The sequence below is a fragment of the Haliotis rubra genome, unplaced genomic scaffold (assembly GCF_003918875.1).
Source record: "Haliotis rubra isolate DU_JTF1 unplaced genomic scaffold, ASM391887v1 Scf80, whole genome shotgun sequence".
Lineage (NCBI taxonomy): Eukaryota > Metazoa > Mollusca > Gastropoda > Lepetellida > Haliotidae > Haliotis > Haliotis rubra.
The window spans coordinates 2,495,202-2,509,288 of NW_025767524.1; the positions used below are offsets into that span (position 1 = coordinate 2,495,202).

At 37.1% G+C, this 14,087-nt stretch overlaps 1 protein-coding gene across 1 annotated transcript; it reads left to right on the plus strand.

The window, feature by feature from the left end:
• The first annotated feature begins 224 nt into the window (after positions 1 to 224).
• Positions 225 to 11,584, plus strand: LOC124261555. Its single transcript, XM_046695869.1, is given in 4 exon segments — positions 225 to 345; positions 8,076 to 8,212; positions 8,462 to 8,660; positions 11,514 to 11,584. Coding segments are annotated over 4 exon segments (528 nt in total).
• The last annotated feature ends 2,503 nt before the right edge of the window (positions 11,585 to 14,087 follow it).

Consider the following 14,087-nt stretch of genomic DNA (forward strand, 5'->3'; position numbering starts at 1 on the left):
TTGGAAATAGGAGGAAAAGGAAGTTGACTATTCTTTGGAAGATTACTGTTATAAAAACTTTGGCTGTATCCACACTAGCTCATATTTTTACATCTCTCCCTAATACTCCAAAACATTTTATTGATGATATTGAGAAACTGTTTTTCTCATATATTTGGAATGGTAAACCGGATAAGATAAAAAGAGTAAATTTAAAAAAGGATTATGGGGACGGAGGAATTAGAATGATTGGTATAAAGTTCTTTATTGATGCATTGAAAATATCCTCCATAAAGAGATGTTTTAAGAATGAAAGTTATAATAACCCGTGTAATGTTCCCATCGGACAACTTGCAAGTATTGAGGGTAATATAGACCAATATTGTAATGTGGACAATCCATTTTGGAAAGATGCCCTGCAAGCATGGAAGAGATATATAGGTCTTTTTACAACCGATCAGAATGATATTTCCAAAATACTTCCGGAGCCGTTCTGGTTCAAGCATCAGCTTTCGGATCCATCTATATTTATAAAATATTGGTTTGATAACGGAATTAAAGACATAAAAATACCTCTGTAACTCTAATGGTCTGTTGTCTTTTGATGAGTTCGAGACCAGATGAGGAACGTTCTTAGACAGGAACGTTCTTAGACAGTAACACGGTGATTAAAATATCCCAGTGTCCTGGAGAGATGCTGTCACTAATACTAAATTCGTAAACCAAAATCTAGTGATCCGTGATGCAGTATATTCACTTTTTGTATCTTCCAAAGGATGTTTTATGACAAATTCACAAAAACTGATGTTTTACCCGAGGTGTGTAGCAAGTGGGAAAGTTTGATTACTATTTCATTACCAAATTGGATTTTCCCAGATCAGTCGACCCAGTCTGCAGCATTCCGATGGCCCTCTCCCGCTCTTCTGCTGTTAATCTCGGCATTGTAGTGAATGTACGGTGTGAAAAGATAAATCTAGGGGCCTTATATACCCGTTTCCAACAGTTTTCACGTGCATTTCATGCAAGGTGAAGTTACAATGGGTACGTTTTGGCGTTATGCTTCCTTATACAAGGACAGAAATAGGCAAAATTTTACAGTATCTAAGGGAAAAAATTAGTCTTTTCTCGTTTGTCGACTCTTCCTAAAACCGTCGAAAGTGATGATGATCCAAAAATTAAACCTCAAGTGGTTGGAATGTGTTTTAAAGAGGGAGAGAGGGCCATTGGAATGCTGCAGACTGGGTCGACTGATCGGGAAAAATCCAATTTCAGCATTGGGTCCCTTTTTACGGTAAACAACCATTCTTTCATATCCAAAACCCAACTTTATCACTCTTTGTGAATGTGCATGCATTATCTGGTTATATATATATTTATTTCGGTACTGAAAGGCCACAGGCCTGTAGTACAATGCATTTATAAATCAATATTTACACGCACGGATAATATACATGAAGAAGGGAAAATAATCAACTTTAGGTTACATTGTGTTCTGAGATATATTCTGTCCTAAACAACATGGCATAGTAAACAAACATGGACAAGTTTTGAAGTATAGTATGGGTTTTGTTATTCAACAATGCTGAGAATTTATAAAGGTTTGGATGGGCACAATAATATTTCTTAATATACAACTTTCTGATGGAATTATAAGCAGGGCAAATTAAAAGAAAATGATATTCATCTTCTATTTGGTTAAGATCACATAGTTTGCAAGTTCTATTTTCTTTTTGACATTTTTAAATCTTCCACTTTCGATAGATAAATCATGTGAAGAACATCTCAATCTGCTTAACGCTATCCTATACTTTTTACGTTTAGACATGAAAGATAAGTTTCGGAGTCAAAAGTACATTTAAACACCTTATAATACAGACATTTACTGGAAAGTGATATCTTTTCAAACCATTCTTGCAAGTAGATATCTTTTTAATCTTTGTGTTAGTTCTAAAATAAACTTACCCTCAGAATCAACATACTGATCGTTCCATACAAAACCAAACCCTTTCGAGAATAGAAAATGTCTAACAGCAGAAACCCAATTTGTGTGTCCATTCTTATCGAATAGCATCATCATATTGTAACATTTCTTTGGTAGCCTATAAGAAGGCATCTTCAGTAATTTTAACCAGTATTTTATAACTCTGATATTTGTAAATAAGTGCATCGGGTATTTACCACATTCTCCATAAACAATATCATTTGGACCCATTTTTAGCTGTTTTTTACACTTTTGATTTGAATTTTTACATGATTGAAAATAGGACAATGGACCCCACCTAAACAAACATGTCGATATCCTAATTATCAATGAATTCCTCAGTCTGATGTTTTGACTCAATAGAGGTTAATGATTGGTTGTTAAAACATACCAAACCAAAGTCTTCTATCCATATAACATTTTAGAGGATATGCTAATGTTCAGAGGTGTAACATTTCTTTTGGCGTTCAGTTTATATACCAAAAGACTGACTGACTGAGTTTGGTTTTACGCCGCTTTTAGCAATATTACAGCAATATCACGGCGGGGGACACCAGAAATGGGCTTCACACATTGTACCCATGTGGGGAATCGAACCCGGGTCTTCGGCGTGACGAGCCAACGCTTTAACCATTAGGCTACCCCACCGCCCCTATACCAAAAAGAATTAATGAAAATGAAATTAGTAGATGGAAATTTGATATGAGTTAAATGCGAGGGAACATCAGCTGTTGTCCAAAATATATCATTGTGAACAAAGCTTAAAGCCCTTAGTGACTTCAGACGAGATATCACGGAAAGGTTGACATATTTGATTCGACAAAACTCCATGTTGAAAACGTGTATGTTCAGTCGTGTAAGCCCATCTATAAAATCATCTATAATATTCCGCAAACACCTGTTTGCTGAAAGGTCAAGAGATCTGAGGTTGTTTTGCAAACTATGAAAGGATTCCTGTCAAACTTTCGGACACACTACTGTATCTAAGATCAAGAATCTCTAGCATCAACATGTCTTGAAATGCGTCTCTGGAGATGTTTGTGATACCGTTGTTGCAGAGTATCAGAATTTTAAACTGTAATGTATTTCGAAACATGTGTCTAGTTAGCTCTCAAAGGTGGTTTGATGAAAAGTTCAGAAACTCCATTGTAGGTTACAAGTCTGGAATCTGTGTGAGATTCGCTCCGTTGTTTATACATCTGACGCATTTAGCTGAACAGCTACACAAACTTTCAAAACAAGGTCTATACACTTCTCTACATAGAACAGTCTCTCCTTCCGCGTTAGACGTCAGTGATATAGCGCAAGATATTGCACAAATTGTTATTTCCAGAAGACCCGCCATGCCTTTTCGAATAGCTGTGTTAAATCCTCAGATTAAGATGTAAGATTGCTTCTTATTTTAAATCTGAAATTAGAAACGAGACCCATGATAACTCCAGACACGTCTTGAACAGCAGCCATTGAAACTACTGATACGTTTTAAAGTTACATGTATATATTTTGTTCTGTATATATGCAAAACAACACCTATGTTTATTAACCCACATACGGCTAATTACATTCATATCCTCATTATGTTTATATGAGTATTTTGACCCTTCTGGCACATCATACACTGATTTTAGATATGCACGTGCTACGATCAAAGGCGTTGTTACGTGGTTATCTCCAAGCTGAAATGTTGATAATCTCTACCATGGCCCACCAGGAGTCCAGGCCCCGATTTCTCGAAACAAACTTAAGTCTGAGTTTTTACTCAAATTTGAGAAAACGCAGGAAAATGCATTTCCCAGAATAAACTGAAATCAATATTAAACTCAAACTTAGTAGACAATTTGAGTTTGGTGGATAGATTACTTAAGTTGTTTTGGTTTTTTATTTAAAAAATGCAGTTGAGTTAAAAATTCAGCTGTTTCAAATTGTCAAACTCAGTTTGAAATTTGAGTATAAACTTAAGTTTGTTTCGAGAAATCGGGGCCTGGTCTCAATCCCATAGATCATGTTTGGGACATCATGGGTCGTAGACCACGCCAATACGATCCTCCAGTACCAAACCATGATGTATTGGAACAAGCCGTCCATCAAGAATGGAACGCAATACCTAAACGTCCAACTCAACGTCTGATACGGTCAAGAAGAGAGTCAGCGATTTTGCAGTTGGCACAGTTACACCAGATATTGATATTGTAATCGGTTATTGATATTTATGTGATATTTGAGGATTATGCCAAAATCTTGAAAATGACCTCACATGTTAACGTCATACATGTACGACCACAGTTATCAAAATTAGTCAATATTTTGTCATGTATTCTTTTCTGAACAAACTCCAACTTTTGTCGTTTAGATATGTCATTTAAAGGTAAGCTAGAGACAATATGAGCACGTAAATAATGTAGGCATCATCAAAATCTCAAAATATCGTAGCTTTATTTTCCTAAACTAGGTATTTTCAATCACAAGCATCAAGTCGGGCAACGATGTGAAATGTATTAACTATATGCTGTAAAAAACAGGGAGTCAAGGGAACCGAAATTTGATTGTAGTGATTCCATATATATATATATCTAAACATATGAATGAAATCCATATTTCGGCCATGATATTCACCATTAAATCACGATAAAAGCGGATTTTACCCAAAGTAAACAAACGCTTCTCAAACATATAGTATGAAGAAGTAACCACTTATATATGTCGAAGTCAATAATATAATACGAACCTCATTCGTAGACGTAGTTGTAGCAGAAAGACGCTTCATGTGTGGTGCTTGATGTGTTGCATGATCAAATGAACATGCCCCAGTTTCATGTTAAAATATTTCCTTCAATAACCTCGGAGTAAAGGTCCCCGACTACGCCGACAGTTTTCACCAATGAGTGCTATTCTTGTTTAGTTTCACAGTGGGTGAGTTTGGTTTGTGAAAGTAGTTACGGATTGTTTGGGTAGTCTAGTGGCTAAAGCGTTCGCGATTGCAGACAGCGAGTGAATAGCCCGAGGGCAGAGACAGAAACATTCGTGACCAACTCGTGCTATTCCATTACAAGCGGAATAGCGACTCGTGCCCCTCTAGAAGGATTTCCTATTGGCGCATGAAGATCAGACCTACTTTAAACAGGTATCCTCCCAAAACTTCCACAGCTTATAACGACAACATTTCTGGTTGACTGCACACACTTTAGCATACTGTGTGTGGTAGTATTGGGATGTGGAATTTTTAGGATGTGGAAGTTTTGGGATATAACCCTTTAAACAAGAATGATAACTTTATTCCTGTTTGATTCCGGGGGTACTTACTATCAACGAAGCACTCGTATATTGTGTTGCTTTTTTTATAGTTATTTATTTTGATACAACTAAAAGAAGGAGAAAACATATTTGTTAAACACTTTTTCTAACGTAATTAATACCAGCTGTTCACCATATATTTACACATATCTCCAGTCACGTGAAATATAAGGCCAGTGTTAAAGATTAAAGTTGATTAGTGACATGTCGATGCAATATTGTTGTTTTGAAACTCGTGGCGATTTATAATTATATTTCCTTAAAATGTTGATAAGTGCACGTACAATCTCCAAAACAAGCCCGCAAGATCGTCCGAAATGCACTAAATTTGACCCATGAGAGCCGTTATGTACACAAACACACGTGCGTGTATTTGAAACTTTCACCTTCCATGGCATTATCCTCATTAAAAATTTCCCATGAGGCAACACATTTCCGTTAGCTAGACTCTTTGTACTTTAAATATGGTGACACACATTTTCCATATTTTTTTAAACAATGAGGTAATGCTTTAAAGAATACTCGGGATTATTTTTTATAAAAACACCACAATCATCACTGGATGGGCAAGATAAGCTCATCTTTTCACGAACACGGGCATGTTAAATATCTGTGGTGTTCCATAGACGGTGTTCATCACATAGTCAGAATCGTACAATCTGCTCTGCTATCAGAGCATGTATACGATTTCATCGCAATTATGTGAGTGGCACAATTGTTAATGATAAGTTCTTCTTCCTATAAGCTACTGTTACATTATGAACGATCTATAATACAGCAAACACATCCCACACAATCATCGAGTATCTTAATTCGATTATTTTCTAAGATCTGTTTTTTTGCATTCTAATTAAAGATCAGTCATAAATCACTTTGACTGACTGAACACAATGAGGAACCTGGGGTCAGTGTCTCTGCATTCGTCAGAACATGGCTGACAAAGACACATCCGCCACTGAGGCAAAGGCTTGAGATGACAGAAAGTCACAAACCTGGAAGAAAAAGTTACCCTTGGCCCATTGCGAGACAAATGTTGCATGCTCAATTAACTACTCTTGGCAATTAAAAAGATAAATCAAATTAAACTTGACTCGCGTTGATATATACGTTCAAGTGTACAAAACTGTTTAAGTTCAAGAAACAATTTGTAGCTTTGGTAAATATATAATTTGTATGTTTCAAATTTGTGGTAAAATATGACCTCTGAATCATGTGGCTTTGGACTCAATAAACTCCTTGTACCTTGATGCTCATGTCGTTGTATATTCTGCACTTCCTCAAAGACTTTTGGGTTTTATAAAATCAAAATCAGTGAATCACATATTTTCACAATGTAAATAAACAGACAAACCTATTTACATATTACTGCAGAGTTCGATTTATTGTGACGATTATGACTTTATCACTAGCATGTGTTATAAATCACTCTCAAATGTTGATGGGGCGGTGGGGTAGCCTAGTGGTTAAAGAGTTCGCCCGTCACGCCGAAGATCCTGGTTCGATTTCCCACATGGGTATAAGGCCCATTTCTGAAGTCCCCCGTCGTGATATTGCTGGAATATTGCTAAAAGAGGCGTAAAACGTAATTCACTCACTCCCTAATATTGATGACACAATAAATATGAAACCTGTTTATTCACCTTAACTATGCTGACATGCATTTAACTTTCGTTTATCTAGCTGCACCATGATTACCTTTGGCGAAAAGTACAGGCATTATAGTGAGTGAGTGAGTTTAGTTTTACGCCGCGTTCAGCAATATTCCAGCTATATGGCGGCTCAGGCATTATAATCTGAGTGGACTGTACAATGAAAGCTACATGAAACACCAAAGAATCCGTTACATTATACATTTATTTAAGTTAAATAAGAATAAAATTACATTTTAGGTTTGTGCGATTATAATTGAAATCATCTGAGAGACCTGTCATCAATTTATCAATAAACACCTACGTCTCCCTGGTGAAGTATTTTGTTTACACGGACCTTTATTTACACGTCACTATACATTATTAAATCACGTAGCGGGGTTTCGCCGGGTGACATGAAAGTCCTGACAGAGTGTCAGTCAGTCGGGAAGACAGGTGTGTAATTAAGTTATACGTATGTTGTGAAGTAGCAAGAGATAGTGACTGTCAATGATCTTGGCCACATCACCGTGAACATGCATAAGGTTGGGAACAAGGTAAATATATCATACAGCGAAAAGAACAGCAGCTTAACATAAACTCGTTATTATTAATGTTATGATGCAAATGATATATGCTTGCTATTTTTCTTATATATCCTTCCATTCATTAGCCCAGTGGTTAAAGCGTCAGCTCGTCAAAGTCCCTTCTGTATCAATCCAAGTTCCGTCTCTTGTCTCCAAGTGGATCTCTGACTTCCTTGTGATGGAAGAACGTCATATCCAAGGAGACTAAAGATTGCAATATTCATTAAAGTTATCGCATTTCTACCTAATCCTCCTGGTGTTTTTCTTAAGGAACTTAACAAAATATTATTTAATTTTGTATGGAATCAAAAACCTGACAGAATAAAGAGAAAAACAATATGTAGACCAGTTAAGGAGGGTGGATTGGGTATGATTAATAAATTTGAATATGTAAAAGCTTTGAAGGTGACTTAGATGAGAAAACTAGATACTAAAGATCCCAAGTGGAAATATATTTAAATGTTAGTTATTGTAAATGTAGTGAATTTGATAAACATGGCAAAGAATTTTTGAAAAAAATTGTCAGAAATCTGAAAAATCTCTTCTGGATTGATTGTTTCAATGCTTTTTGTGATTTTTCAAGTAAAATTAAACCTGATAATTTTAAAGATTTCTTGTCTGATCAGATATTTTATGATAACAATATTGTTATTGATAAGAAAACTATTTTTTATGAAGGGTGGTTTCAAAGGGGTATCTTTCAAATTTGTGATCTTGTCGATGAAAATGGCAGTTATCTGTCTCTGGTTGATTTTAATGAAAGGTATCAATTGAATGTATCTTTTTTAGAATACTATGGAGTCATTAGCTCTATGAGAAAATATTTTGCTGGCTTGTCAATTGTGAAAGAAAACACTGGACAATGTGCAGGAAATACACCAATTACTCGGTTGTTACTTTCAATTAATAAAAGCTCAAAAGCCTATTACTATATATACTTTGTTCTTCAAATAGGAGACCAAGAGCACAGTTAATGTGGCAGGATGGATTTTCAGTGTGGTCTTGACTGGAACTGTATTTTTCTAAAATCGTTTAAATCAACACAAGACACCAAATTGAGATGGTTCCAGTACAGGATACTCCATAGAATTTTAACTACCAATACTTTTCTTTAAAAAATTAAAATAAAAGATTCTGACTTATGTTCATTCTGTAATGAAGAAAAGGAATCTATTTGTCACTTGTTATGGGAATGTGAATTTGTGCAAACCGTTTGGTCAAAATGTTTATCATGGTTAACAGAAGGTTGTGACCACATCCATAATCTCCAACTCAATATGGAACTGATAATTTTTGGCTGTAAGAAAAATGTTTTTACTGACTCTGTGTTTGGCCTGTTCATATTATTGGGAAAATATTACTTGTACAAATGCAAGCTCATTTCTGTTTTACCAAATATTGCTCAGGTCAGAAGTGAGTTGAGATTGAGATATAGTATTAAAAAATGTATTTTCTTTAGCAAAAGCTGTAACGTCGAATTTTATTCTAAATGGCTCTTATATCATGGCTTCTTCAAAGACGACTGAATTAGTTATATTCTTAATATGTTTGATAATTAAAATAAATCTTGTATTTGTGTGAATGGTGAGTGAATGGATTGTCTTGTTTCGTAAACGTTTTCCACCTATATCCCATTAAATTACTGTATATCTTCGAACTGAGCTGTCGCCTGGCTGCTTAGTTTTGACTGTAACAGGGAATCAGAAATAAAATTTTAATTACAAAAAAGTTATTGCATTTCGATGGTTATGACTGTGGTGGTTTCTGTTACCCTCCTCCCCTTCTCTCTCTCTCACATCACTTGTGCGACAAGGTAACGCCGCAGCATATATACGACGGACCCGTGAAGATCCTGGTTAGAATTGATCTTCAGTAACCCATGCTTGTCGTAAGAGGCGACAAACGGGATCGGGTGGTCAGGCTCGCCGACTTGTTTGACACATGTCATCGTATCTCAATTTCGTAGATCGATGCTCGTGATGCTGATCGCTGGATTGTCTGGCCCAGACTCGATTATTTACAGACCTCCGCCATATAGCTGGAATATTGCTGAGTGCGGAAACCTGCACAGGAGAAACTTCAAAACCAGAATACAAATTAATCTATTTTGGGTAAATACGGTAAAGGTTTGGGCTAACGCAGCAGGGTTGAGTTGCACGTGAAAATGGTGTCACGTGAGAGAGGTTTCTTGTTGTTTGGAGAAGAATGAACAATCATTCGAGGTCTTCGCACTGTGCAGGCGAGACGTTATCTCCATTACGTGTTTTCCATTGAGCAGCAGGCAGTTTTTCATCCCTATAGCCCCCAGGAGTTGGAAGAACAACGAGAACAACAAGGGTATGAAACATTTCCACTGTTTAAAGATTATATGGACATAGAATTAAAAACATTTCAACTAAGATTATTGAAGAGACTGAACAAAGATCAATAACTAGCATTTAGAAGTGCTTACAAAGATTCCGAAATTCCTTCATTCCGATTCAAAGGAAATCAAGTTCAATCAAGTTCAATTTCAATCTTTCAGACTTATTCAGACACAACGTTATGCAGAGGGTTTAGAATCTCTGCAAACACTTTCTGCCGACATACACAGGTGAAACAAACATATTAGGTTGGCTGATCGTTCTCCTTCTGGTTGGAGTGTTGTATCAGAGTTGGAAGGTGATGAAATTGCTTCAGGTTCAGAGGAAAAACGTAGGTTTGAGAAAGCTGAGATGAAAGCCTTAAGCAAACGATGTGCTTCCTCCCTTAGGCCCAGAGGAAAGTATCAGAATGTATCAAATACTATGTCTTCTCCACCTAAAGTACTGTCGGAAATAGAAAAAACCCTGTTTTATAGCATTTATATCTACAATTTATGTAGTTAATGTGTGAAAGTGTGAAACATCTGTTAAAGTAAGTTCGGCCTAACTACAGTCTCAGTAATAGGGAGATAGGAAACGTAGAAAAAGGACTTTACTGAGGAGAGATTAGTGCAGAAATGAGCAAAGTGACTTATTTGGAACAGACCATGGCTTTATGCAAATTAGTGTGCGATGATATTGTTTTACAAAGGTCATTTTTAAGTGCCCATTTTGAAATTAAACTTAGCTTAATTATACACGATAGCTGACGTAAAAAACCCCAAAACTTTAATACTGAAACTATTAAGGATATAGCTACCATGGAATCTCACTATCACTATAAAAAGAAACAGGTAGGTCGTCTCAGATGCATAACCAGGCCGGGTGTCGCAGACAGTGGTTGGGGTCGGGCTGAGATAAGATCATCCTTTAGGGGAATTAAGCTGGGGAACTGGGGAAGCAAACGACATGTCATTACAATTTACAAATATTATCCAGTCCTGTCGATCTTCGTGTGGTCATGCCACATATATATTTTGAGATATTTAATACGATAGCTGATTTAAGCTTTTCTATGGGTGTCATATTCTTTTACATATCTCAACATAAACCTAATGAAAGAAAGAGACGTAAGATGTTAATCAATAGATGAGACATATTCAACACACATGAAAAAGTATAATTATCTTTGAGATGACCCCTTGTGCCTGTAGGCAGCACATGCATTTCATACCAGGTGAGTCGACGGTCCGTCGTCATACCTGGCCGAGCGACCTAATTGCAAACTATAGTCTGATCTATTGTTTTCAGCATCTATTCGGTTTTGTAATACTATATCTCAAGCTGAACTCACTTCTGACCTGACCAGTTTTGCCCGATTTTACGAGTAAACATGCTTTTCTGAATATCCTATTCCGCATCCCACTGAACGCCCAGTTGATTATTGCTGATGTGGGCTGATGTGGGTTATTTCGACATATGTTATTTGCAATTGTGTAAATTTTAGGGATGCAGAGTAACAGCCTAAAATCAGTCTTTTTCTATTTCCGACAGTACTTTAGCAACGATGTTAATGTTAATGCTTCAAGTTTATACCCAATGCAGAATCAACCCTTTCGTTCTGTCAAACGAGGCCCTTCCCAAAACCAACAATGTTTCTACTGCGGTGGATTTGGGCACTGAAGGGCGTCTTGTCCCCTTGCAGCTTCTCAACGCGCAGCTCAGACAGCCAGTACATCCCAGCGTGAGCAGTCAAGCGAAACACTCAAGAAGTAGTACAACCTCAGATCGTCGAACAAGTTTGTCGGACCCAAGAGCGGCACATGATACAAACCCATTCAGTTTGGTCAAAGGGAACAGTCGAGTTCAGGGATGTGGAACAGCTGGTGGAAATAGCGCGGACTTTGAAGGTACTTTTGCAAAACTAGATTCGGTTTGTTTACAAGAGTTTAGAACATACGAGTTCGAATCCAAATCTACATTTATTGTCAAAGGTAGTTTAAGGAGGCATTATTGTTTTGGATTGGCATTGGTGCTCCAAACTTTGTTATTGACACTATACGTGATGTCTACATTATTCCTTTCATTGAGGGGCGGTGGGGTAGTCTAGTGGTTAAAGCGCTGGCTCGTCACGCCGAAGACCCGGGTTCGAATCCCCACATGGGTACAATGAGTGAAGCCCATTTCTGGTGTCCCCCGCCGTGATATTGCTGGAATATTGCTAAAACCGTCGTAAAACCAAACTCAGTCAGTCAGTCCTTTCATTGAAAGTCCGGCTTCACATTTTGCTAATAATATAAGCTATTTTCAGCTATCAAAAATGCAGAGTTCGTTACAGACGCTATTCAAGAACTCCTGAAAAACAAGTGTATTATTCGGCTAGATACTCTACCTCATGTTGTCAATCCTCTGTCGGTTTCCATACAACGTTCAGGAAAAAAAGTGGCTCATTCTAGACTTGAGGTTTGTAAATCAGTTTGTGTGGAAAGAAAAGATTGTTTTCGAAGGTCATAAAACCGCCTTAGATTTTGTCAAACAGACTGATTACATGTTTAAATTTGACTTAAAGTCAGGGTATCATCACATTGGCATTCATCCTAGCCAGCAGCAGTTTTTAGGTTTGCTTGTAAGTTTAATGGTTGTGTAAAATATTTCTGTTTTACGGTATTGCCTTTTGGCCTCTCGTCTGCCCCGTACAGTGTTTACGTCCTTGAGTTAAACACTGGGGAAACATTCAATTAACATTGTGGTATACCTTGATGATGGTTTTGGATACGATGAATCTAGAGAATTATCTTCTCAACATTCTGATATGGTAAAAGATACTTTGGACAAATCTGGTTTCGTATATAATGTTGAATAATCATGATGATCAGTGTGGGCTCCAAACACAAAAATGGAATGGCTCGGATTTGTTTGGGATTTAGATCAAGGTGTTCTTTCCGTTTCGGAGAGAAAATAGAGGATATAATATGTATTTTTGAAGGTTTCGTTGCTGCTTTACCTAGATTTACAGCGAGAAGTTAGGCTCGTTTGATAGGGAAGATCATATCACTGACTCCAGTATTTGGCGATATTTGTCGTCTGCTTTCAAGACAGATGCATGCAGTGATTCAGAAGTCTTCGTTCTTCGTCTTGGGATAAAGTTTTAAAAATGAATAATCCAGAATGTGTTCACGAACTGTTGTTCTGGAGAGACAATCTTCATTCCTTAAAGCCCAGATTGTTATCAGTGAGTTATATGCCCATGATTGCTGTTTTTTCTGATGCGAGTGATATCGGTTGCACAGGTCATATTGCAAGCTCTGAATGAACATGTATTTCAATGTACATTGGACTTGGAACAGGCTAAATTAAGTTCAACTTGGAGGGAAATGAAGGCTGTTGAATTAACTCTGAATGCTTTTTCAAACATATTGTGTGGAAAATCTATGAAATGGTTCACAGACAGTAAGCCTTGCTGTCACAGACTTACAAAAGCTTGCTATGTCAATATTTTACAGCTAGTCTTTACAGTATAAGGTTAAAGTTCAGTGGGATCCCTAAATTGGAGAATGAAAAGGCTGAAGCTGTTAGCAGATTTGAAGATTCTGATGACTGGAAAATAACAGATTTGGTTTTCAGAATCCTGGATAAAAGATGGGTCCCACATTCCATCGACCGTTTTTCAAATCACGTTAACAACAAGTTAGTGAGGTTTAATTCCAGAGTTTGGGTTCCTTGCACAGAGGCAGTAGATACGTTCACACAACAATGGGCGGGAGATAACAACTGGGCTGTCCCACCAGTACACCTTATACCGAAGACTATTCGGTTTGTTTTGAGTTGCCAAGCACAAGCAACTTTAGTTGTTCCTATGTGTGGTTCTGCCCCGATTTGGCCAATGCTGTTTTGGAAGGACAAACCTAGACATTTCGTTTCAGATATGATACAGCTTAGTGCTAACAAGTCCATTACAGGTGGCAGCAAGAAAGGTCTATTTGATAAGTTCAGTACACACATTATTGCAATCAGAATTAACTCTCTTTGTTGAATTTTGCAGATTTGTTTTCCGCGGGCATATGGAAGCAGCGTGAATCTTTGGTCCATGAAGATTTACTACATCTGTCAAGGAAAATGGCTAATATTGTTTGTAAATCGAAAGCAACTTCTACAATTCATAAATACAAAGGGGCTGTGAAATTATGGCAAAAGTGGGCATCAACGTTTGATGTTTGGTTTATCTTACCTCTCTTATTCAACAAGGTAAACATTCACCGACTGTAGTTAAAGCTATATA